The 24,726-nt window shown below is 39.8% G+C and overlaps 3 protein-coding genes across 12 annotated transcripts in view; 2 read left to right on the top strand and 1 right to left on the bottom strand.

The window, feature by feature from the left end:
• Nucleotides 1-13,021, top strand: part of LOC145962978 (tyrosine-protein kinase Dnt) — a 114,365-nt gene extending 101,344 nt beyond the window's left edge. For 5 of the 6 annotated variants that reach the window (XM_083084518.1, XM_083084517.1, XM_083084519.1 and 2 more), the window contains 2 exons: nucleotides 9,245-9,726; nucleotides 11,684-13,021. The gene's annotated coding sequence lies outside the window, so the exon portion shown is untranslated. The remainder of the gene's footprint in view (nucleotides 1-9,244; nucleotides 9,727-11,683) is intronic. The other variant, XM_083084514.1, reaches the window with a different exon arrangement.
• Nucleotides 1,086-19,004, bottom strand: LOC145962982 (uncharacterized). Of its 3 annotated transcripts, XM_083084525.1 has the most exons (3): nucleotides 17,463-19,004; nucleotides 2,172-2,207; nucleotides 1,086-1,174 (listed from the first exon to the last, which is right to left on the bottom strand). In XM_083084525.1, the coding sequence occupies exons 1-3, from the start codon at nucleotides 17,690-17,692 to the stop codon at nucleotides 1,153-1,155; spliced, it is 288 nt and encodes a 95-aa protein (XP_082940651.1). In that variant the 5' UTR covers nucleotides 17,693-19,004; the 3' UTR covers nucleotides 1,086-1,152. The 3 variants fall into 3 exon arrangements, 2 of the variants coding, with proteins under 2 accessions (XP_082940651.1, XP_082940650.1); XR_014436042.1 differs by lacking the exon at nucleotides 1,086-1,174 and having other exon boundaries at nucleotides 1,195-2,207; nucleotides 3,519-19,004; XM_083084524.1 differs by lacking the exon at nucleotides 1,086-1,174 and having other exon boundaries at nucleotides 1,195-2,207; nucleotides 17,463-18,998.
• The window catches only part of Ken (zinc finger and BTB domain-containing ken and barbie protein), a 36,313-nt gene continuing 28,963 nt past the window's right edge, over nucleotides 17,377-24,726 (top strand). For 2 of the 3 annotated variants that reach the window (XM_083084521.1, XM_083084520.1), the window contains exon 1: nucleotides 17,377-21,189. The gene's annotated coding sequence lies outside the window, so the exon portion shown is untranslated. The remainder of the gene's footprint in view (nucleotides 21,190-24,726) is intronic. The other variant, XM_083084522.1, reaches the window with a different exon arrangement.

Here is a 24,726-nt window from a genome sequence, read left to right as displayed (position 1 = left end):
AGAGATAAAATCGTTTCGTCAAATTTAGCACAGGGTCGAATGGCATACCCGATTTCACTGCTCTAATTTGTCTGATGGATACGATGCAATAACTCGTTTCTCGCTTTTTCTAATGTCGTGCTGCGGTGCCCTTACAACGTACACGCGTATTAACGCATTAAAGACAATTTCTATCCATTTTTGACTCAAGGATAAGAGAAATCTTCGCCGTTGGTCCTTTGTCTCGGTTGGTTGACTCGCAAAAAATTATTAGAAAAACTAACTAAAGCAAAGAGCCAGGAAACGTGCGAATGAAAATTGTACTAGTTAATATATAACAATCTTCTTGAACAAGATGGATGGATAGAGGAAGAGAAGAAAAAAAAAAGAAGAGAAAAGGGAAGAATAGAAATAGAATTCTTGGGATACAACAGAAAGACTTCCTAAACTTCTTTTAGACGGGATCGGAGAAAAGAAAACACGGAAGAGAATTGGTGAGAGGGTTGGCCGAATTAGAAAAAATCTCATAATTCGGACGTTGTGACCAATAGCAACCGCTCGTAAATGTTCTCGTAAATGCCTCATAATGCCAAACGGTTGTTCCCCTTAGTCGGTTTTTGGAGGACATAGAGAGAAATAAAGGTTCTCAATGATGCTTATGTTCATCTTTACCGTCTACAAGTATGTTTGAAAATGCCGAAAGCTTTTCACGGATGATACAGTTTCATGAAATTAATTTTATCGCTTTTTGTCCTTTTATCCTTGGTTCTTTTTACCCTGGTAAAAAGTATGCGAATAGTTTCCTAGTTTTCTTGGAAAACCCTCTGCATTCTTGGGCATAATGCGTACATAAAATGAATGATTTACAATCATTTTTTCACATATCCATTGTTGCAAATATAGTGCGACTTAAACAAAGATAAAGATTCGCTATAAGAAAAGGAAAAAACGAATGCATGAAAGATATATATCATTAAATATATATATATCTTAATATTTCATCTATTTATATCTTAATATTTCAAGGATGTTGGAATTATGGTAGAATGGTAACATATAGATATATTACACATTTTAAAATTCACCTTTGTTTAGAAATTTATTTCTTTTATCTACTTATATATAAAATTGCTGCGATGTATATTTATTTCAATATATTTCATAATTTGTCTATTAAAATACAGTAATAGATTTTCTGAAACAAGAACATTACAATATAAGTTAGTTGATAAGAGTGGAGAGCAATTATGTCCTAGTTTTTAAAATTTTGATACAATCATTTCTTTCAAATTATTTAATATTTATTACTTTTGCATGTATTAATTATATTTAGAGAAAGAAAGGAAGAGAAGAGAAAGAGAAAGAGAGATTGGCTGAAGTTATATTTTACAGTATTTTAGTTTCGATGATTTTTTAGGTATCTATGCCTCTCTCTCTCTCTCTTATGTTTCTTCTATGTGTCTTCAAGGCTGTAATTTTATTGTGTTAAGACTCGAAAAATGCATATGTAACTCTTTCCTCGTTTCTTTCATTTCCCATTCATGTGACAGCACGTGTTGATGATTTAATGTGAATCTTTGGTAATAAGATCACATCATGACTCACAAACTAAAAATTCTTAATTACTTAATTGACGAAAAATGTTCGCCCTCGGAGTTTTGTAAACTTGTTAGATCTTTTTCTCTTTGTATTTTTTATTTGCAATTTAAACGTGAATAGAAAATAAAACTCTATACTTATACTTAAGATAACATTTATACGCTTGATTATACAATCAGTATAAATTTTATGAAAATTGTGCAGCTTATAATTACGTTGTTTAAATATTTTTAGCGCGAGAGCAAATTTAATGTTTTGTTAACACTAACAAATTATTTGTATAAATTTTGGTTTTCATTAATCAACAAAGGTTCAGAAACGTTTTTGCCTAAAATGTTATAAGTAAAATAAAATTTGTGCTTTCGAACAAAACAATAATAGAAATCTAATATTCTTCACATTTTGTTTCTATTGATATCTCGATAATCATTGAATTCTAATTTGAAACGAAACGTCTGAAATCATGTCGAGGTAACTTATTCAGATGTCATTCGACTTTTCATCGTCTCGAGGTTATTATTATGATGAAACATGACTAGTTACGGGGCGACGGTTGAGACAAAAGATAATATAAAACTAGATAAAACACGTACAGTGATATAGGACGTTGCACCACAGGAGCAATGGAACTGTGAACAAAAATAGAAAGTACATTTAAGATTAAATAAGACTAACAAGATTGAATAAAATTTATTTATTAAAATAATAATTATATATATATATATATATATATATATATATATATAATATATTTATAATCTCATAAGAATAGATTTTTACTCACGCGAACAAATTTTTATTATTTATATAATAAAAAAATAGATTATATATATATATATAATAAATTGTACATATATATATATATATATATATATATATATATATATATATATATATATAATATACTAACTATAATAAAAATATTAATAAATGATTATAAAAGTTTTCTATTACATTTATATATATATATTTATATATAATATATATAATGTAACCATATTATATATAATACAATATAAAAAAATATAAGTCAATGTCTTTATAAAATTTTTTATAGAGATAATTTAAAAAAAAAACTCCATGCAAAATTACAACTATTTTAATTAAAAAACAGAAATTTTATTTATGGAGAAATGCACGCATACACTATATGTAACAATTATATTTATAGAACCACTCAAGTTTTAAACTAGATCTGTACATATACAACGCATGCTATGAGAATGCCCCTATCTATAATCCTTTGATCTCAATTCAGTGCTGTATCTTTAACTACATCGTTAAAAACAAGAGAGACGATACAGAAGCGGAAAGATTCAAAAAATTAGATCATCGGCGCCGAAATCCATTCTCTTGTTTCTGGCGACGCGCACGAAAATTGCTCATGAGCGCCACGTTGATTCATAAAGGGACGATAAGTATCTGCGACTATTCCACATCTTCTCCTTATCAACGTGACTTCAGGCGCAGTTATCCACACACACGGGCGTTTCAATTTCCGAATGACCCAATTTCGCAACGACCAAGCCGTACACACGCATATGTGCACGCGCGTGTGTTGCATTTGTCCCTCCCCCACGGATTGCCCCTATTCTCTACGTGTTACCGAAAGTTCGTTTAGCTTGACACGCGCGGAGCGATAACGTGCATTGTCAGACATGAGGCGCCACGATTGAAAAGACGTTAGATGTCATTCAAGATAATTTTCGACAAAATTTTTGGTAAATTTTCAAACTCCATAGTCTCTTTAGTCCCGAATAGAGAGAAAGAGAGAGAAAGAGAGAGAGAGAGGAAACTGCGTCGCTCTTTGCACATTGTATTTTTTTTCTTCAAGGTTTGATCTTAACTACAACCATTTCGTGACGGAAATAGTCACAAACCAGTCATTTCGCACGCTTCGAATTTACATATTTACTAGCAGGCACAAATAAAGAAATTACCATAGATTTTGCTCACGTTTCCCTTATCACTACTTAATGTAAAAGCGTTAAGCGACGCGCGAAATATTACTGCCGTGTCTCGATAAGTATTGCCGATATCATTTCATGTGTTTGTAGTGAGATTAAAAAACTATTTTCTCGACATTTTTCGCGCTTAATGTACGCCAATATTTCATCAATATTTATCGTGCGCGCGTGTATGACATAAAACAATCATTTATTCTTTCATATTTTATTTTATGTAAATATTGTAGTTTACTTTTTAAAATTGTTAATATCTTTCTTTCTTTTTCTAAACATACAGTTTGTATTTTATTTAAATTGGCGATGATTAGACAAGATTTTCTATTAAAAGCGAAAAATCTCCAAAATTTCCAAAAAGAAAGGAAAGAAAAATTATTGCCAACTTTTCTTATTTTTCTTCTTTTGTGTCTGCCTTTTATTATATTTCTCTATATACAGAATTACTTCCGCATATTTCATTATGAGACATTTATCTGTCATCAGCATTCTTTTGTTCGCAGATCATTGTCACCATTATGTTCCATTCAATTTTCTAGAAATACATATTTGTGTTTTTCAAAAATTGAAAAATCCTTAATTTTTTTCTTTTAAAAATAAGGACAATCGGTTCATCCTTGTAGATAGAAATGCGTGTCCAGAGAAATTTTTCACAGAATTTACAGGTGCCAAAGTACGCATTGTAAGACAAGATGTATTACGGAGGTCAAGGAGTATCGTCGCATCGTCTGTGTTTTGTACTCCATTTTGTTTCTCCGTTCTCCATTCGGTTATTTATAAAAATTTCGGTCATGTAAACAACAATTTCGTAATCTATTTACATATTTAAAACTCATATCGCGTAATTTGTATATGTGTAAATGCGGCATTTTCGCAAAAGAGCAAGCAAATATCTGGAAGAAAGAGCGTAGAGTCTGTATTATATTTAAAAAAGCGATGCGAGGTATTTCATGTATTGAGACACTAATGAGAGAAATATTCAATATGATTGGCGAAAGATTCTTAAAAACACAGGCTTTCGAAAATGCTCCTCGAGGACATGGCTTCCTTGTACGAATTTTCCGAAAAAACCGTACCTATACGCGACTTTGACAGTCTCCCTCTACTAAATTTCTATCGTTACCTATTACAATATTTCCCGATTATTTTGCAGAGAATGTCAAACAATCATTCTATCACGCATCCAAGGCCGGCGTCCCTCTTCATCTTCCATCCATCGCGTATGCACTTTACGAGCGTCGACAAAACAACATTGGCAAGATGGCCTCTCGAGTGAGAAGAGGCCGGTGAGAGCGCGATAAAAGAACGAAGGAAAAAAAAATCGAGAAAATTCTCGAACGAGCGTTCAACGTTCACGCGTGCTCGCCCTCGCGCTTCAATGCGGCGGACGCACGTCGTGCGACGCGTGTGTAGTACACACACGCCAATTGCGCTGCGTGCGTGCGTGCGTGCGTGCGTGCATGAATGCTCGCGCGGGCATTAGTGACGCATATAAGTGCGCACCGAGTGTAAGTAGGCCACGGTGCTTTCACACGATAAGACCTTATCAGAGGCGTGCGCGTACGCCTTTGGTTCGTATCATGCGCGTCTCCCCCTCCTCCCCCCTCCCCCCCCTTCGGGCCCCCGTCACCTCTTCCTGCGCCTATTGGCACCGCCGCCCCCCTGGAGCTCACTGCGTCCTCGTGATCTCGGCTCTTCCTTCTCTCTCTTTCACTCCCCGTATCACTCGCTTCAGCTCTTTCGCATGCACACGCGCCGTCCTCTCTTTCTCTATCCACCACGTCTCCCTTTCGTTGGTAATATCAACAGATTATCCGTTTCCTCTCCCTTGTTGTTGTATATAGCGGGATATGAAGAAGTATTTTTCTTTTCCCTCAACGATTCTCGTTTATCTGTAAAATTCTTGTCTCCAAATTAGTGTTCCCGCGGTAAGATAATAATAATAATCAGAAGGCTTATCTCTTTAAATCGTTGAGATCAGGGTTCAGTTTATGTGAATGATCTAGAACAAATATTGCATATATCTATATATAAAAAATCGTTTTCAATTATACATTGAAATATAAATTGAGAAAAAGATATTTTAATTTATTAAAATAGAAAAAGAGAAAAATGATATAAGGACAGATCAATAATATTGTTTCAGAAGCAATAAAATATAAGAGAAACTATGGTTTAACAAAATGTATTGTATATTTATATATTTTCTTAAATTTATATCTATATTCACATATCTTAAAATATATCGCTATATAAGATTTACAATAGAAATAATAATATGATGAAATTATTTTTATTTCAAAAATATAATTTTCATTTCCGTTTATATTTGAAAAATATACAATTCGGCTCATATTTAAAACATAAATATAATTAGATTACGCCACAATATGTGTGACATTTTAGAATAATTTAACCAAGTGTATAAATACGGTCAAAGAACAAATATTTATGAGCTATAATAAACGGAAATGAAAACTTCGAAACCGATTGTCAGTATCTATGCCAACAGAAGTTTAATTTTTATGATTGCAAAAAGAAGGAAAAAATAGAGTAGTTAAACCAAAAACTGGAACAGAAATAGTCGTATATTATTAGAGAAAAAAGGGTGACCTTACGACAAAAGAATGATTTTCTCGAAATCGTAGCTATCCTATTCTGTTAATATTTTTTTACGTGGTAGGACGAAGGATTCGTTGTTGTCGAAATTATTGCATTCAAAGTTTTTTTATTCCCGGCTTTTTATTGGAGCATTTCCTTCAGCCTCTTGTGAAATAATCTCACGCATTGGTCGAAAAAGAGAAAAGTTCTAAATGAAGAAGAGAGATATCTCTTTTCGACTCTAATCCGTTCAAAGATAATTTGAGGGATCGCAACGTGACGTGTAAATATGATTCATATTAGTAAGAAAAAAGCGTCTACAAGAACTTTTATGAAAAGATTTCTAAAAATCTATCTTTAGACGTCTTTATAAACATTAAATAGAATCTTTAATTTTATTTTTATTTGTATCTTTTGCACTTCCACTTAAAATGAAGAAAACTATAGAGGAGACCGACGTGCATTTTAGAATTTTGTAATTTTAATTTGATGTTCCAGATACTATTTTTTTATCATTCAAGATCCAATCTTGATTTGAAATGTAAAGATATCAATATAGTTTTCGAATTACAAAAAACGGTTGTTGATAAAATGGTTTCAGGGGAAATTATTCCATTATACACTTGTACTGAGCAAATGCTTATTGCTTGAATTTAAATGCCAATCTAATTTGCATCATTTCATAAAACTAATATATATATGTCTGTCTGTGTGTATGTATGTATATGTACATGTATATAAGCTTTATGAACTAATGCAAATCTGGTTGACGTTTAAATCTCGCACATGTACCTGTGCAAGTACGAGAGAAATTTTTTTCGCACGAACGCGTTCGCGACGCACGGCGAGATTTTCGCGCGAGGTATCACGTCCCTGGACCGCATCGGGACGCGTTAACGCGACGTACAAATAACAATGTGGGGACCTTGAGACCGCAACGGTGCAAGGCATCGAGAGCGCGAAACGCTCGCATAACGTTATAGCATTACATAATGATGCGTGAATGCAACGTTGCGTCTGCTGCGCTCGAAAACGGGGCGAAAAAGATCAGGCAGGCGGATCGGGCAGAAAAACGCGCGGGAAGGTGCGCATCGAGCGTTTAATCACGTATGTATGCGTGTATGCGTCGAGTCAAGGTAACAGAAGGTTGTATTTGTGTGTGTGTGCATGATCGATTTATCGTGGCGAGCGTTTTATCGCCGGCTGCTCTCAAAATATCAACAATTAGCGCCTAGTTCTATTGAGGAAAGCATGATTCCGTCTCTAATCTCTAGTATGCATTCTATCAATAATAATCGATAGCGGATTCCCCACGTGTCGCGACGATGTTACACACATTCAAGAGAAAGAGAGAGAGAAATCGGGTAAATATCTCTTTATCTCTGTAATCGACAGCGCGCTTCATCGTGAAACACGTGGCATAATCGACTAGCATAAGAGCGTGTTATATTTTTCTAGCGACATATATATCTTTTTCCTCGCTACAAGAGAGAAAAAAATTCTTAAAATATTCCTCTGAAATCTCTCGACCGCGTTTTTTCAAAAGCGCAGTTTTCTCGATACATCGATTGCTTCTATTGTCGATTAATCGCACCATAGACAGTTTACGCGCTTTCGAAGAAACGCTTTCTAGAAATGTAAAAATGAGATAAGAGCGGTAAACACAATAACTCGTTATCACGGGAAATTGCGATTGGATACAGCAGAGCATATAAGCATATGGATGAGAAGTACCGTCACAAAAATACTGTCGCGATTGCGTCGTCTAAAATACATAAAAATATCGTGCATGACGACAAGAAAGCGATTAGAGAGAAGAAAGCCGAGATATGCGAACAACGCAGTTGGAAATGACCGTGAATCAATCTGTGACACGATGCGAATTTGCGTGAATTGTGAGAATCTAATCGGTTACGCGAGCCGCCGCTGCATAATTCAATTGAATGACATTTCGCCGCGATCATTCCTATCTACGTGTTCCATCTCTCTGTTGAAATTATATAATTGCTTCTATATATATATATATATATATATATATATATATATATATATATATAAAATAGTATTTAATGAGAGAGAGAGAGAGAGAGGAGGAGGAGGAGGAGGAGGAGGAGGAGGAGGAGGAGGAGGGGGAAGAGAAGAGCTTCTATTGTTGCATATTTGATGCGTCCTATTCTCTTCGCGTCCCGCTTGCAATTAGCGATTAGCAAAGAAATGAACGGACGACAAATTATGGTAGAAATAATTTTGCGATGCTCGTACAAGCGCCGGCATTCGCTGGTGCCTCTCGTCGATCTTTGTCATTTGGATGTATCGACTCCGACCGATGCCGCGTGATTGCGTCAACGCCTCTAACCGTTTCCATCGGCGGTACAACTGTCGTTTCAGAAAGACGACCTCTTATGCAACCTCGTCGTTGTTTTTTTCCTATTTTTCTTACGGCGAGGCGCGCGTGCGGCCGTGCGCGCGAGCGAGCGCGTATTCTTCTTTGGAAAGTCGAGGTCTCGCGGCTTATTATCTGGCCACGTACGTGGAAAAGAGACCTTATCGTTCGTCGCCAACGCGCAGATTCGTCACGATCCGTGCTCCGTCAGCGCGAGTCGTTTCGCGAAAACTTTCGCGATCGCGCAACTCGCCTTTCACTTTCGAGTCGCATTGATAATTAGCGCGATGCGCTTTATCAATCTGATACAATTTTCATATATTCGTTTCTTCCAGGACACATTAGCTCTACATCCTCCGATAATTTGATTCGAAGCAAAGGTAGAAAAAAAGAGAGATCCGGAAAGAAACATTTGACGAAAAAATTAATCTAATATTTGTCGAGATAAAAGAGACGGAGCATCTCTTGTCACCGTCCACTAGATTATAAGATTCACCAGGATCCGATAACAAGCACTAAATATTAATCATCGGATTAAATTCTCTATAAATTCATTTAAGGCCGAGTGATTACTCAAAAAAGTTACTTGTAACGCAGAGAGGACAGAAAAATCAAGAATTGTCGCGAATGTATCAATGTTAACTTTACTCAACGATATAGAATTGCAAATTTTCTCCATTTTTAATTTATTATTTATTATTAGTGGCTTGTGTTATTTAAGATACTCTCCGAGTGAATCACATTTTGGAAAACGCTTGGATATCTACGCAGAAAAATTGCAGGAAACGCTAATCTTTGCGACGATGCGTTCCATAAAGTCGGTCGGGATATATTTCTTGGCAAGGAGCGTGTTTACGATTGCGCTTTTGTGCGAAATACCTTCCGGAGCGAGAAAATTCTCGCATGCTTCGATTCTATTTCGACCAACGGGAGAGCTCGGGAGCGGACACGCTAGCGTATTTCTGTCAACTGCTACGTGCGAAGCAGAAGGTTGCCGCATGACATCAGTCTGGGAGCCATTACTACGCTCTATTATAGCACAATCGCATTTTCTTCATTTACGTGAGAATTACGGACTCGCGATCGTCGATCGCGAATATCGTCGGCGAGGAATCGCCGATGGAAACGTCGAATGCATCGAGCGACAGGCCATGGGTCCGCGTCTCTCGTCGTCGCTTCGAGATGCAAGCGGGATTCTTCAAGGTAATTAAAATCTTTGCGACGAGCGATTAGCGGATGGGTTTTTATTGACTGAAACAAGAACAGATCCGCGATAAGGCGCGCATGTACGAGCGACACGTCTCTCTTGCACACTTAATAAAACGGCATAACGATGTCAGGCTTACGCAACCAGTTTCGCACGTTTTCAATTGTCTAAGGCATCGGGGTACCAAACTGGGGCGTGAGGAAATTCTTGAGTAATAATATAATATAAAGAATATTAATATATTCTCATTCTCGGCGGGAGAAATGAATATTACTTTTCAATTTATTTTATATAAATAAATAAAAAAAGAATTTATTTTCAAATTTCACGCTTTTTAATGAGTTTCGAATATTAATTTTATTAAGTAATTAATAAGCTGTTTAAGGATAATGTAAAGGGATGTAAAAATTTCGGAGCAATTTTAATTTAAAGTGATTTAATTTTTAATTCAATTCATGTAATAAAATTTTCTCATTTATTTAATCACATCTCTGCCATTTAATTTGTTAAATGTTAAAGAGGACAAGTAGTTTGCTAATTTTTGTTACGTTGTTTACGTGACTGATTGCCTTGTCAATGGACAACCGATGCCGCGGTGGAGGAACGTTACAAAGAGAAGCGTTTGTCGCGACCTAAAGCCATACATTCGCTCGGCGAACGAACTCGGCATGCTGATATTTTGCAAGACGCGCAAATATGTGCATAAATAGATGTGCCCATCTTGTAATCATTACGCGAATAGTTCCGAGACGCTCCTCGGTCGCTTAACGGCCGTATCTTTTCACTTCGTGAAAGCAGGACGGCAATGAAGTCGGATTATCTCCTTCGCGCGGAGATGACTTCATCGAGCGTGTTTCTTCAAGTTAAGTCGATTTAATAGAATTAATTTTATAAATAAAGACTTTTCTCTCTCTCTGTTTATTTTACAACTTCGAAAAAAATTATAAAATATTTGCGAGTGAGATTTTCTCCGATCGCGCTGCGACTTTCATAGATTGACAATGATTTCCGTACTCGAGGCTGCCGCGGAAATCGTAAGACGTGGATTCCCGATCGCTTAACGACGCAGCGCGTAAATAAGTGCCCATCAATGCTAATGACGAGCACACACGCCCGTGCAACCTCGTTCTTATTTTAGAATCCACTCGTATCTTTCCGCGAAAAGGTGTTACCGCCTTTCATTAAGTGTCGTGCGACAAAAAGTGCGCTGCGCTCCGGGACGTCCATGAATCCTTTCGCCTGATTATCGATCGTCCGACACGTGTGTATTTTTTTCTTTTACCGTGCACAACAAAGTCATATCATAATTGTTATATCAAATAGCATAATACTTGGTTACACTAGCGGATCCTGACATCGATAATGGGGAGGGTTTCTGCAAAATTATTTGATTTAATATTTTTGGTTTCATGCTTACAATTAGCTTTTACTTCAGGGTCAACGACGAAAACGTGATGAAACTTCTAATCCCATTTTTACTTAAAAAAAATTTTTTTTTAATTTTTAAAATTTTTTATTTTTTACATTTTTTTTTATTTTTTATATATTTTTATTTATATATTTTTTCTTTATTATTTAAATAAGTCCCCTCAAGTTCTGTTTAGCTAATTCATTATATTTTCATTATATTATATTTTTTTAAACGGATTCAGCAAAATTAATTTCTTTTAATTTGCAAGGGGAGGGTTTTAACCCCAAACCCCCCTTTCCCAGGATCCGCTAGTGCCTAGTTATATTTCCGGAGTGACATTTTGCAAAAGATGCATACGTACAGAAAGACAGAGCTAATTAATTGTGGGCAATAATAAGAATATTGTCGATGATATTAAGAGATTTTCATATTTCTTAATTCGGAGAAAATTAATTATTAAATTATTATTTAATATAGAAGAAATATGATATGCACTTAATTGTTTCGTTTTTTAAAAATAATCTTTTCTTTATTTTTCAAAGATCCAGTGACTGTTTCGGTGCAAAGCTTCGATATTTTATTCCCGATCGCTTTATACAAGAGCGAGGCGTAGTACGCCTAGTTAACGTGCGTAATTCGCGCGAGTGTGAGGTGGCAACCTTGAAACTGGGCACCACCTCCACCTTCGTCACTTCCATCAACTGCACCACCACTATCTCTCGTGTGACGGGCAAGCCGACCGACAGCCGGTAGCAGCAGCAGCAGCAGTTGCGGCGGCTTCAGCAGCAACGCGCAGCAACAACTAATAGAACAAGAGGAGAAAGGACGAGGAAGAGGGGAAAGGAGGAAAGGGCGGGAGCGTGGCGTTGGCGGAATGAAAGAAAGAAGGTTCCCTCCCCACGAGCTACACGCGGCCCTTTCCTTTTCCCGCAACTCTCTCTCCCCTGCTCCCCTTCCTCGCTCACCCTTCGGCGCTTTTAGCCGTGCTAGCTCGTCGTGCAAACGCGGGAAGCACAAACCGGATTCGCAATAAAACGAATCCCATCTCGAAACGCGCGCGAGACCAACTTCGGAGGATCTAAACCTACACACGTGCAAACTGGATCTCTCGCTCTTTCTCTTTCTCTTTCCATCTCCTCCTCTTCCCGCACCCTCGCCCTCATCATCCCGGCTATCTCTTCAACGTTCCTCGTTGCTGCTTCCTCTCCCTTCGCGCCTTTCGCGCGACCTCTCTTTCTCCGAGAGATTCACTCGCCCTCTCTCTCGCTCGTTGGCTCGAGTGAAAGGGACGCGGAAAGAAGGGATGACCGAACCTGCGTCGCACTGTGAGAAAGGTGCAAGTACAATCGTCGACCGCTTCGTCCAACGAGGGCAGTTAGAAAGAACCGGAGGAGAGAGAAAGAGAGTAAAAAAAAAAGATTAAAAAGAAGGGCTGAGATAAAGAGAAGGGAGCGGAATTGGAAGTAGTATCGAGAGGAAGGGTGAAATTGTCTCACGAGAGAAAGATCGGGGAGTAAATTGTTCTGCTTTCAAATATCGTCTCGCGTCATTAATTTCTGCTTCCGACGCGTTCAGCACCAATACTTAATTTGCGGAAACGAGAAAAAGAACTAGATATTTATATCTTCGTGATAACACTGTGATAACAGTGTTCTGGTTTCATTTCGAGTGACAAATTTGTAATAATAAAACAGCGAATTAGAGAACTGTGTCTAATTATAATCATGCATGAATCATTGAATTAAGAACGTTTATTATATATATTTTAGATTGTGTGATAAGGAGATTAGAAATAATACCGAAAAATATCAAACCATTACGATTTCCAAAATTGCGATACTTTCATATTGTCATAAAAAATAAAATATTGATTAGACTGATATTTTATAATTAATTAATATTTTTAACGTTTCGACAAATTTATTGATACACATATATATACATGCACATAAATATTTAAATAAACTTATATAAGATATATGTTTAAATATTTATTTTAATTGAAAAACTTTAATAAAAATATTTAAATCGGGATAAATTCTAATAGATGGAATATAACAGATTGAAGAAAAATTTCAGAAAGCGAACGATCGTAAGCGCATAATCACGTTTTAAAAAGCCGAGGCTTAGAATCTCGAAAGCGTAAACACGCTACGAAGGCGGGAACGGTGGAAAGAGCAAAGTGTTTAATTGCATGTGTGCTGAGACACCGAGAGGAGGAGGACCTTGCGATTCCCTCCTCTCTCTCTCTCACTCTCCTTCTTTCTCCTCTTTTTCGCGCATAATGATAAACAGCAGCCGCGTGCTCCCTACAACGATTACGCAACGTCGCTTGGCCTTCTCTCGCGTACTCTGCGATTGTAAATTAGACCGCATCATAAATAAATAAATAGCGCGCAAACGGTCGGTCATCATTGATCGTCGTCGGATAAATCGACGGGCCGGATTCGCGACAATCAAACGAACGCGCGCGCGCGCGCGTGATAATTATACGCAATTGATATGTCACACGAGTGATAGCGGTGTGCAAATATTTACGCGTAAGAAACGCGGCGCTTCTTCCGGAAATAATACGCTCCTTTGCTCTGATACGATTTGAATCAACACGACTCGATGTATTTATTCACCGATAAATCATTCCGCGCGCTAACAATATTCATTATTTTTTTCTTTTTTTTCGTTTCGAACGTGCACGGTCGAGGTTTTATTTCCGCGAAAACGGATACAGCGTGCAAAAACATCGATTAATCGTCGATACCGGGCGCGCTAATCTCGAGGAATCTGTATACGAGGGATATTACTCGCTCGTAAGTCTATATTTGCCCACAAAAGGTCACGGATTTCTCATCGATTAAATGATTGGTTGAGCAGTTGACATTTTTCACGGTTTTACGAAAAGGGTAAATCTCCCAGATTGGCAAATATTTATTATTGGAATCGACAACAACCGAATTGATTAGCAAATGAAATATTTCACGTAAGAAAAGATACATCTTATTTTGACATCTTATTTTGATTGTCTTACATTGACATTTATATACTTTTGAATTTCACAATTGTATAAAATTTCTCTACGCGGTGAAACATTATTTTTACCAAAATAATCACGCCCTAATACATTCTCGTATGTTTATTATATCGTTTGCTGTTAAATAATTTAAACTCGTTACACGTAATTTATATACTTAACAGAGACTTGTGTGCACAGACATTATAAAACTAAAAAACTAATTAAGAAAATTATAATTATACACGACATGATGTCGGACATTTTGCAAATGCATCATTAAGTGTAACGTCTGGATAAAGATTAAAAAAAATGAAATAAATTTTACGATTAGGGCGTTATTTCGCCAGCTGTCTTGTACGGATGAAGACGCGGAAGGTGGGAAGGAGGAAGAGTGAGAAGGTAAAGGCGCCGTCACACCAGACTCCCTGCATCAGCTGTTCCACGACCTCCTTTCCACGCGGCCCTCGAACGAGATTCGTCTGGCGCGCTAAGTATAGCCGTCGGTCGCGTTGCTGCAATCATCATGCGTATCACAGACTCGTCGATCGTCGATGACAATCCATCACGATGGCGGAAAAAAATGGAGCTCGTTAGATCGAGAATTATAAAGCAATGTCGGTGCAAATTTCCCGCTAATAAACGAGTCTACGATGGCATTCGAACATTTAGCGCGATTTTCGTTAACAAGCGACGCATATTTCTGCACTGAGAAAAAAAAGTTGTTAACTTGACTAAATCATTCAACTAAACTATTATTTTTTTAATTGAAATATGTAACTATTTAAATTAAATAATATATATTAAATCTAACATGATATCTATTTAACTTGAATATTTAAATATTTCAATTAAAAAAATAATAATTTAATTAAACGGTTTGGTCAAGTTAACAACTTCTTTTTCTCAGTGTGTACCTCGACTTGCGTAACGCACTTTTCAGCTGACCCCGTCGCGACTCTCGTTTCAAAAGACTAAAGACAATCGCGCGACTTCAATGACGGCTTTGTTACATAAAATAATGAAGCAGCGCATTTATTAATGCACGTACATGCTCCCGTCTCGCTCTTCAACATAATGGTTTTTTCACGTAATCGCGTTTGTCATACCTATAGCGATTGATAATTGATCCTCGTAATGTGTGCTTTAATTACTTACACGTGTAGATTATGATGTCGTGAGCTAGAATTGAAACCGATGCAATATCGCGCTGACTTCATTTCTCGATGCCGATAAATGCAAGCGCGGAGATTGTTTTTCGTGCGCCTGCAGCATCGAAATCTTTGACTTTACCGAAATTATACCGGTTTCGATTCTTGCTCTACGTTTGATTGCGAGCTACGTGTTTGCCGATCGAACGAAACTCCACGTTTCCAGGCGAGGTAACGGACGTTAAACCGGCCGTGTTTACCGTCGAATCGTTCAAGCATTTCGCGATCGATTGCTCGTAAAACACCGTCGCAACCAGCGACCAGCATGTCGATATAATTCTTGATGAGAAAGAGATCCGCGGCGCCTGTGTATTTTTCGAAAAAGAGAGAGGAAGGTAGAAAAAGAAAGAAGGAAAGAATGGACGGAAGTGTTGCATGAAAAAGGGCGAGAGAAAGGAAAAGCCAGACTGATAAAATGATCGACCTGTTGTTTCGCGAACGCTTGAAAATAATGCGCCGGTTCTTTTGATTCTTGCGTACAAAAGCTGCAAGGACAATGCAAGTTATAAGAGAGTAGAAAAATAAAAAGAAGGAGAGGGTTTCATTCATACGATTTGTTAGACAATATTTTTATCTTCAATCTTCACATATCTAAATTATCTTGCGTTTCATCTGAAGTAAAATGTTGCAATCTTTAATTAAAAGAGTAAGAACAAAATTTTAATTTTCAGATTTAATAATTTAGCAGATTACATTCGAAAATGACGGATAATCAATTCAAAGTAACATACAAATAGAAGAGATGCAAAGCAATATATTGCGAGTTAATATAAAAAGAAAAATGTGAATAGAATGTAGATCGATGAGTTGGCATTAAAGAGAGAAGACTCTGTTTAAAGCGTTATAATAGTAGAATAGAAAAATGGCAGAGAAAAGGAAGCATGATCAGGACGTAGGAGGGGCAATACCTCACCAATGCTGAGCTGGAAGAAAAAAAGGATGTATAGAAGCAGAAAAAGATGGACGGAATGAGAAGGCGGAGTAAGAAATTGTATGGATACAGTATGGAGTTTGCACCAAAATGATGAATTGAAGGAAGAAAAAAAATGAAAGAAAAACAAGGGATGTAAAAAACGGAAGGGATGAAAGGGCGGAGTAGAAATTGCAGGTCAGCCCGAAGAGGAAAGGAAAGAAACGTGCGAAAGAGAAAGAACGGACGGAGATATGGTAGAAGGAACGTGCCAGAAAGTTGTGAAGGACGAACGAGGGACTAGGAAGAAGTGCCGAGATCGCGCAGTAATCCTTGTAGCATTTTCTCTCTCTCTCTCTCTCTCTCTCTGATTTTCTCTGGCTCCTTTCTTACATATTATACATATAGGCTCTTATATTACACTATTGCGGCGACGAAGAGCGTCTCTATTTCGATGCTTCCGGATGATAAAGACAGGAACATGGTACGTAGACCACAGTACATATTCAGCCTAGTGTGCGTATATTTCACGCGCATTATAAAGCGATATGGAGAGAAAGATAAAGAGTTGGAATCTGAGAGAATTAAGACTAAGGGGAAGAGAGTGAGTCGGAATAGATGAAAGAGTATGAGAGAAAAGGAAAGAAAGAAAGAAAGAGAAAGAAAAAAGGAGAGAGAGACGGCAATAGAGAATCATGCTCTAATAAAACGGACAGAGACCAGAGAGTATGCTCTTATCGTGACACACGCGTCTGTGCATGTGCATTCTGACAGCGCACGTAAACCACACGCGTACACACATGTGATTGCTCGTATGTTTTATATATATATATATATATATATATATATATATATATATAGGGAGAGAGAGAGAGAGAGAGAGAAGAAAGAAAAAGAGAGAGAGAGAGAGAGAAAGAGCGACACCTCACCAATAAGACCTAGGCAAGAGAGCTATTTGTAATGCAATAGTGAGAGCACCAGTGGGGAAAGAAAGAGTGGAGGAAGGTGGTGGTAGGTGGAGCGTTATAGTGGGGGAGAAAGAGCGAGAAAGAAAGAACGACAGATAGACGGATGCAGAGAGAGAGAGAGAGAGAGAGCAAGATAAAGTAAAAGAGAGAGAGAGAGAGAGAGAGAGAGAGAGAGTCGTTCTCGACGAAGAACCAATACTACGATCCCTTTACAAACGGACTCACGGACTCGTAAGACCTCCTCCTCCCTGGACGTAGAGTATATCGTAGTGAGTTCTCGATGGAGAGAGACGCGCTTTACGGACCTTCAACCCTTTCTGAATTTGCTCGTAAGCCCAAGGGACCCACCTGGACTCCTCTCTACCACTACCGATCCGCCACACTGCTCGTACTACCACTGTCACCGTTGCTACACCACCACTACCGGCGCACGTCGCTGCACTCATTGGATACATTAGAGTATCGCTGATGTGCCACCACTACCAACGTGCCGGTAACCACCACCATCGCCGCCACCTCCTGTCGACCGTCCGACTCTACCTCTCTTCGCGCTTACCTAGGACCAGACAGAGAAAGAGGGAGCGCGAGCGAGGGGGAGAGTGAGAGCGGGAGAGAGGAAGAAAGAGAGAGAAAGAGAGATTGATTGAGAGAAAGAGAGAGGTAGAGAGAGAGTGAGAGAGGGTCCCGGCTTTGCGCAAAAGTTACGACGGAGCGAAGAGCAGTGAGACACACCGCGGAGACCGGAAGAGAACCCTCTCTCCCTGAAGAAGTCTTCTGACAAGAGGAGCGAAAGAGAGAGAAAGAGAGAAAGAGAAAGAGAGAGAGAGAGAGATTAAAAAAAGAGGGAGGTGGACAGAGAAGAGAGAGAGAGAGAGAGAGAGAGAGAGAGACAGAGAGAGAAAAAGAGAGAGAGAGAGAGAGAGAGAAAGAGTGACAGTAAACAGACTTGCAGAAAACATACGTCGTTCTAATCGAGTGTCACCGCTTGTGCGAGCGCGGAAGTGAGTTACAGACCATCACGAAAACCGACAACAAGCATCCTCACGTTGTCCGTTGCATGAGGACACGTGCCGCGACGTCTTCTCCTCTTCAAATATCCCGCAGGATCAACTCGTTCGGATCTCTTACCGTCACTTGTGATCAAAGCGACTTTTCAACGTGGACCCTTTCAGACAGCACCTCGTCATGTTGTCATCCTCAACATTTTTGCGCGTGACATATTTGAAAATACTACCCGTGTGACACGTGATTACTCGCACGTGTTTTCGCCAGCACACGTGCTCTCCGATCGGACACATCCAAGAGGGAAGAGACTCGAGGAAGGTGTTCGAAAGCCTTTTGACAGCTTGCGTGTCAAGACTTAGCGCTGTCTTTGGAAAGTTCGATTTGGTCCTGTGATGATTGACGCTTGTCGAGAAGAGATATAAGGAAGTGAGAAAGGAGCAGCGAGAGGAGAAAAGGAAAAAAAGGTGCGAGGGGAGAAAATTGAGGAAGAGGAAGAAGAGGAAGAAGAAGCAGAAGAAGCCTCTAAGCGGAGACCAGGACTCGCCGCACGCTCGCCGCTTACGTATCAGCAAGAGCGGGCCGCGTTGTGTAAGAGCTGAAAGTAAAAGTTGAAACCGCCGTGACTCGAGCTCGCGGGAGCGCGTGCTGCGCGCGCTAAAATCCGATCCTGCCTCTCGTAAGCTGCGGGCACAGCCGAATATCTCTTGCCTCTCTCTTTCTACTCGTCTTTCTCCGGTGACTTTTCTGTGTTCTTTCTCCTAAAGATAGACGGAAAAGAGAGGCAGAAGTAGAGAAGGAGAGAAAGAGAGAGAGAGAAAGAGAGAGAGAGATAGAGAGAGAGTGCGCGCGTGTGTGTGATATACGTGTGATTTGCGCGTCCGGATTCGCATAATCGCGGACGCCTCTCGGACGCCCTTGACGAGAAACGCCGCGGAGGACGTGGAGGATCTATCCGTGGAAGTCGGAGAGGGCGTGCTAGGGAAAGAACAAGGTGAAGAGAGAAGAGGGACGGCGCTCTCCGTTGATTGCGTAACGACGTTTTCTAGTCCGCTGCTTCGCGAAATACGCTCGCGCGGTATTTCGCTCGCGCGCTCGCTCGCGGAGGAGGTGTATCTGCGCGCGTGGTGTCCCGTCGTTGTCGTCGAAAAACGCGAGGTATATACGGTGGTAACAGCGCGAGAACGAGCGATGGAAAGTAATAGCGCGTTTCACTCCGTCCAGCGCGAAACGCGAGTGTTCAAGGTCACCGTCGTTGCTATATCCCACCGGTAATCCCTCCATTTCCGGAGTTACCGGAGAACGGTCTTTATCATCGTCATCATCATTATCGTCATCATCGTCATCATTATTATTAACGTTATTGTCGTTGTCATCGTCAACTGGGTAGCACCACCGCGGTGGAAGGACTCGGCGCGGAATTTGCGTGCGAATTTAACCTGTCTCTCTCTCTCTTTCTCTCTCGGTTCGCGATCGACAGCGCGCTCGCTTTTACCTCGCCGCCTCGTCCGGGCGCAAGAAGTTTCGCAAAAGGGATTACAACACGCAGAAGAGAAAGGAGACAAACAGACGGAAAGGGAGACGCGGAAGGGAAAAGGACAGCGAAGAAAGAGAGAGACAGACCAAGACGGAGAGGGAGACAAGGGGCAAGAGGAGGAGGAAGAAGAGGAGGAGGAGGAGAAGGAGAGGAACATACCGCGATACGACACCCGTGTGCGGGAAAACCGCAGGAGGAGGACACGGATCTTTCGCGCGGAGGACGGGAGTCCTCGCGACCGTCGCGTGGTTCGACGACGAGGACGAGGAAGGCCGGAGGAAGTCGAGGGCTCGCTCTCTCGGAGCGAGGAGAAAGAGGCGGAGGGCAGACGGACCGTGTAGGACGGGTCTGAAAGACGATCCGGATGTGGCGAGAGCCGCTCGCTTTCCGCTCTACCGCTCTCCCGTCGATCGTTACCGACATTGAATTCGCGAAGGAGAGCATCATCGCCGTCGTCTGTTCTGTCGCGCGGGAAATTTGCTAATTCGCGATAAAGGCATTCGTCGGAGAACCGCCACCACGGGGGGGACGCGCGACTCAAGACAGAATTAAAAGCGCGTTTAAAAAGGTTAGCGGAATAAAAAAGGCGCGCGCGCGAAAGGATAAGAGAAAGGAATAGGAGCCACCTCCGAGTCCTTGAGAGTACCCAACGAGTAAAAGTGCCGCGCGCAGAGAGCCAGCCGGTTGACCCTGGACAGTCAACGGAGCAGACTTCGCGAAAAAAGTTCTTCGCTCACCGTCATCGTCGTCGTTATCGTTGCCGTTGCCCTTCGTGGAAGGGAAACGTCATCGCGGAAGGGTCGTCCGCGAATCTGCTCGTTGTGCGCGTCGATTTATCGGGTACAACGCGCGTTGTACGTAACTGGTGTACGTGCGAGAGGCGAAACCACGTGTGTGTGACATCGCGCGAGCGCGCGTTCGAAAGAGAGGCCGAACGGAACGCGATGACAAGGAGGATCGGAAGAAACAGCTGACCGCGAAGGAATCAGCCGAGGGTGAAAAATCCGACGATCTCGTCCAACTGGATCTCGAGATTAATTCTCGTTTGATTTTTCGTCGAAGAACCAAGTGCAAAGTGTGATACATAAAGTGTCGCCGATTTTTCTCGACAATCCGAATTGGAGTACCTTTCGTGTTTGAGTTTCTCTTTCTCGTTCGACGTTGTTGCTACTGATCTGTTTCTCTCGTGCTCTCAGTGGGTGATCCATGCCGTGGAGTATCAATGTACGTCACGTGTCCACAGCGTCGTTCACGTTGCCGCTGTCACGGGATCTCGGCTCGTCGTCGCCGGCTCGCAAGGAGGATGCCTCCACGTGATTCCACGAGATAATCCCGAGGGATATATATATAACGCGTCGCGTCGCTCATCCTGGATACCGATCGCACGTTGGATAACAGCAGAAAAAGCGTAAGGTGAGAAATATGAACTACATAACTCTTACGGGTACGTTGATGATTCAGTTACATCAAGTTCCTTCTTTCTCCTCAAGAATCTGTTTTTTTTTTTTTATAAATATCGAACCGATGTCAGCTGATCCATCGCGTTAATTACGCGATCGCCCTGATAGATTCTCGAGTAAAGTCTGCATTGCATAAGACGATTGAGAAATTAGCACGTTTGCCGCCACATGCATCGCTATATTCCTCATGTCAGCGGTGTTTTACGCTAGTATTGGCGGCCAAACTTTATGTAAACAATCGACAGGTGCTGTAAATGTCTTGTACCGCATCGACAAGTGCAGGTAAACCGCCTGCCTACACTATAAGTTTTGTTTTCTCACGCCGGTCATGTACCGCTGGCGATATATGCGGCAGTGAACATGTCAATTTCATTGTTGTTTTCTGGCGAGTCGAACGATTTCGAACATATCGTTCAGATGAAGGTTTAAAGGCAAATTGTATCATGGTGCATAATGTTTTGATATTATAAAGAAATGGATCGAATAGGGTGAAAGAGAGTAATTAAAGATAAATTTCGCTGCGATCTCTCTGATTAAATGCTCTCGATTCGATCTTTCTCTCTGTTATTGCTGGCACCCGATATTTCGATAGTAGGTGAGTTTCACGCTGTTAGCTCGAGCCTGAGTTAAAGATGATCGATGATGTAATGTTGACATGAGCGTTGGAAAATGTTTGCGGCCACTTTTACGGATATGATAGGATAAAGTGAAAAGATACAGGGTATCGATCCATGCGACGACAATCGGCGCTTAGTTACGCAAAATACACGACGATAGCGATTCTTTTCGTTTCCACTGACGTGTACGGATTTCCGTTTGTATTCAGGGACGACGTTCAATCTTTCGTCAAGTCTTTGCCGACTTATCGCCGCAAAATGACTTATTGTCATCCAAAAGAATGAAATTGCGGGCGATAATGAGGCAATTGTCCCGCGACAATCCGGTCGAACTCGCTTGAATTTTGATTCGCGATTGGATGCAAGAGATAGACAGTGTAAATTAATGCGGCGACGTAATTGGTAGCAAAAACGAGATGGCAAGGCCTAACGCGCCGCGAGGGACAGGTAGATGGATTGCGGCGAACCACGCCGACAATGGGAAAATATGATCGGTGCTGTTATGCCATCGAGCACACAAGTGACATAGTTATTGCTTCTTAAAAGAGGAGAAAAAAAAAAATTATTTTTCTCCACTTAAAGCTCGTGCCGAGCAATAATTAGCTTCGTTGAGCGAACCAAGTGCAAATTTTCGCTTGTCGCGCGGATATTTATTTCGCGTAATTCTAAGATTTCACGAAAAACGTATATGTCAGACATAAACATAATGCACATATACGATCGCAGAAAAGGCTGTTCGCATAACTCGATACGCGAGAAAGAGATAAATTATTCGATATGGTGCGCAGTTTAAAGAAAAAGAATATTTATTATAATGCAAAAAAGTGTGAATAACAAACGGATTTATGCCGAGTGCATTCTTGACAAATAAACATGTCATATTAATCCTTCTGATCATCAATTCGATCAGATTCGTAGAAATTTTGAGAGTCAGCTGTTTTATTTAAAGATATCTCGAAAAACAGGAAAGCAAGGAAAACAGGAAACGTGAGTAAAGCCGACTACCGCAGCGACGCGAATAAAGCGCGCTTAATATCATACGCAGCTTATAGCGAGCTATAAACTCTCTCGCGAGAAGGTAGGAAAACTTCTTTTGAGCATAATAATTCAAGTTCATAGTGGCGGCACCATGGAGTCGCGGATTATTATAGACGAGTTGTGTAACCGTTTTTAAAGAGAAAAAAAAGAAAAAAAAAGGAAGAAACGACGAGCACCGCTCTTCGCGCGAAACCAATGCGGTCATCAATGGCGCGGAATGACGAATCGGAGAGAAAAAGCGATCTCTATTCAAGGTCGCGTATCGAAAGGTGCCTTTGCGTTCGCCATTTCGCATTCATCTTGCCATTATCTGTCAGAGACGCGAGAGTACGGCGCTCGATCTTACGTAGTGCACATAGAGACACGTACGCATTGAATATACCGCGAATGCAACAGAAATCATCGCCGGATTCTGAAAAGGTGAACCAGTTGAAATTCCGGGTTTCTTCCACTTTTTGCGCGCGTTGCATGTTTCTCTATTTTTCAGCGAAAATAACAGCGTTGTAAAAAAGCATATTCGGTAAACACAATAGTTCTGATGCGTGCAAATTTTCTTTTTTCAAAATACACATTAGCAACATATACATAAATTATTCAGATGTTATTTAAAAAAATATATTTTTACTACAGAAATTTTAGTTATTTATTAGAGTTTTTTTGCGTCTTTTATAGCTCGAAACTTATTTATTACACATTATTTTTTACATATATATATAAATCATCATATTTTGAAACCACGATTTCGTCTTGTGAATTTTGTTTTTCTATTTTTCTTCTAGTATTATTTTATACAAAAAGGTTCCAACTTTATATTCAAAAAAATCATCTCGATTAAAATTCAAAAAGAAATTGAAGCAAACTTTCCTATAATAAAAATTGGCAATAATGTTATAGCTGATAATCAATGTTTACGGGCATTTAACGTAAATCGCAAATGAGTTTCCTCACGTTAATTAGCGATAGCTTGCTATGGAGTTGTTTACATTATTGTTCGCGCGAATAAATTTGCCTATGTCAACTATTCGATTTGGGTAATCTATACATCGGGGACCTAATTCGCAACAAAGATTTATGGCCAAATCATTTAACGCACGGCACAAAACGATTCGATGATCGTTATTCGTGCCATCGAATACCTTCCACATCGTCACTCTCCTCAAATTTGCCGAAGTCATTTTCGCGGATGATTAGCGCGACGTGCAATTACCACATTATGTAGCCATGAAAAAAGATGAGCAAAAACTTCTCTGCAAACTCTAACGAGCAAGGATTATAAGTAATTAATATCCATTCGCACCGATACGTGCTAATTGAAGGAGATATTTTAAATATTGCGTATAACATTTCGATGGATTCGTGCCTACGTTATTCGGAAAATAATGATATTTAATTTAAAAGGCTTCTCTGTAATTGCGAAAGCAATCATTTATGTTCGCAAATTTAACAGATATATAAAGGCTGTTATTTTTCAAAATTATATCGCTATATCATTTGTATCGTTCAACATTTTTCGGGAAATTGATTTGCTTCTAAAGCAAATGAAATTAATCGGCAACGAGATAGGAAGGGATTACGAGATTGATACAATTAATTAATGAGATAACGGACGACTTTATGATTTGCGATATTATCGAATATGAGGTGTAACGCGCATTTAATACGCCTTGATATCAATCGATCGATATCTGACGTAGTAAATTGGAGCGAATCGTGAAGTGAATCATATCCAATTCACGCTAAATAAATTGACTTAAACAATTCTCATCAATGACGGACAACCTATCGGATCAGAAGCGATTTAATCGCATCGAAATTTCTACTCATCTTAAGAGAAA

The sequence above is a fragment of the Camponotus vicinus genome, unplaced genomic scaffold (assembly GCF_025532165.1).
Source record: "Camponotus vicinus isolate PSW18456_S1 unplaced genomic scaffold, iyCamVici1.0 SCAF_12, whole genome shotgun sequence".
Classification (NCBI taxonomy): Eukaryota; Metazoa; Arthropoda; class Insecta; order Hymenoptera; family Formicidae; genus Camponotus; species Camponotus vicinus.
This window is presented reverse-complemented; position numbering and strand designations above follow the sequence as displayed.

Coding starts and splice junctions, on each gene's coding strand:
- LOC145962982 (XM_083084524.1), bottom strand. CDS start 17,692: ATGTATCCAATGAGTGCAGCGACGTGCGCCGGTAGTGGTGGTGTAGCA. Junction 2,208..17,462: donor GGAGGAGGTCTTACGAGTCC/GTGAGTCCGTTT, acceptor TTTTGTTCACAG/TTCCATTGCTCCTGTGGTGC.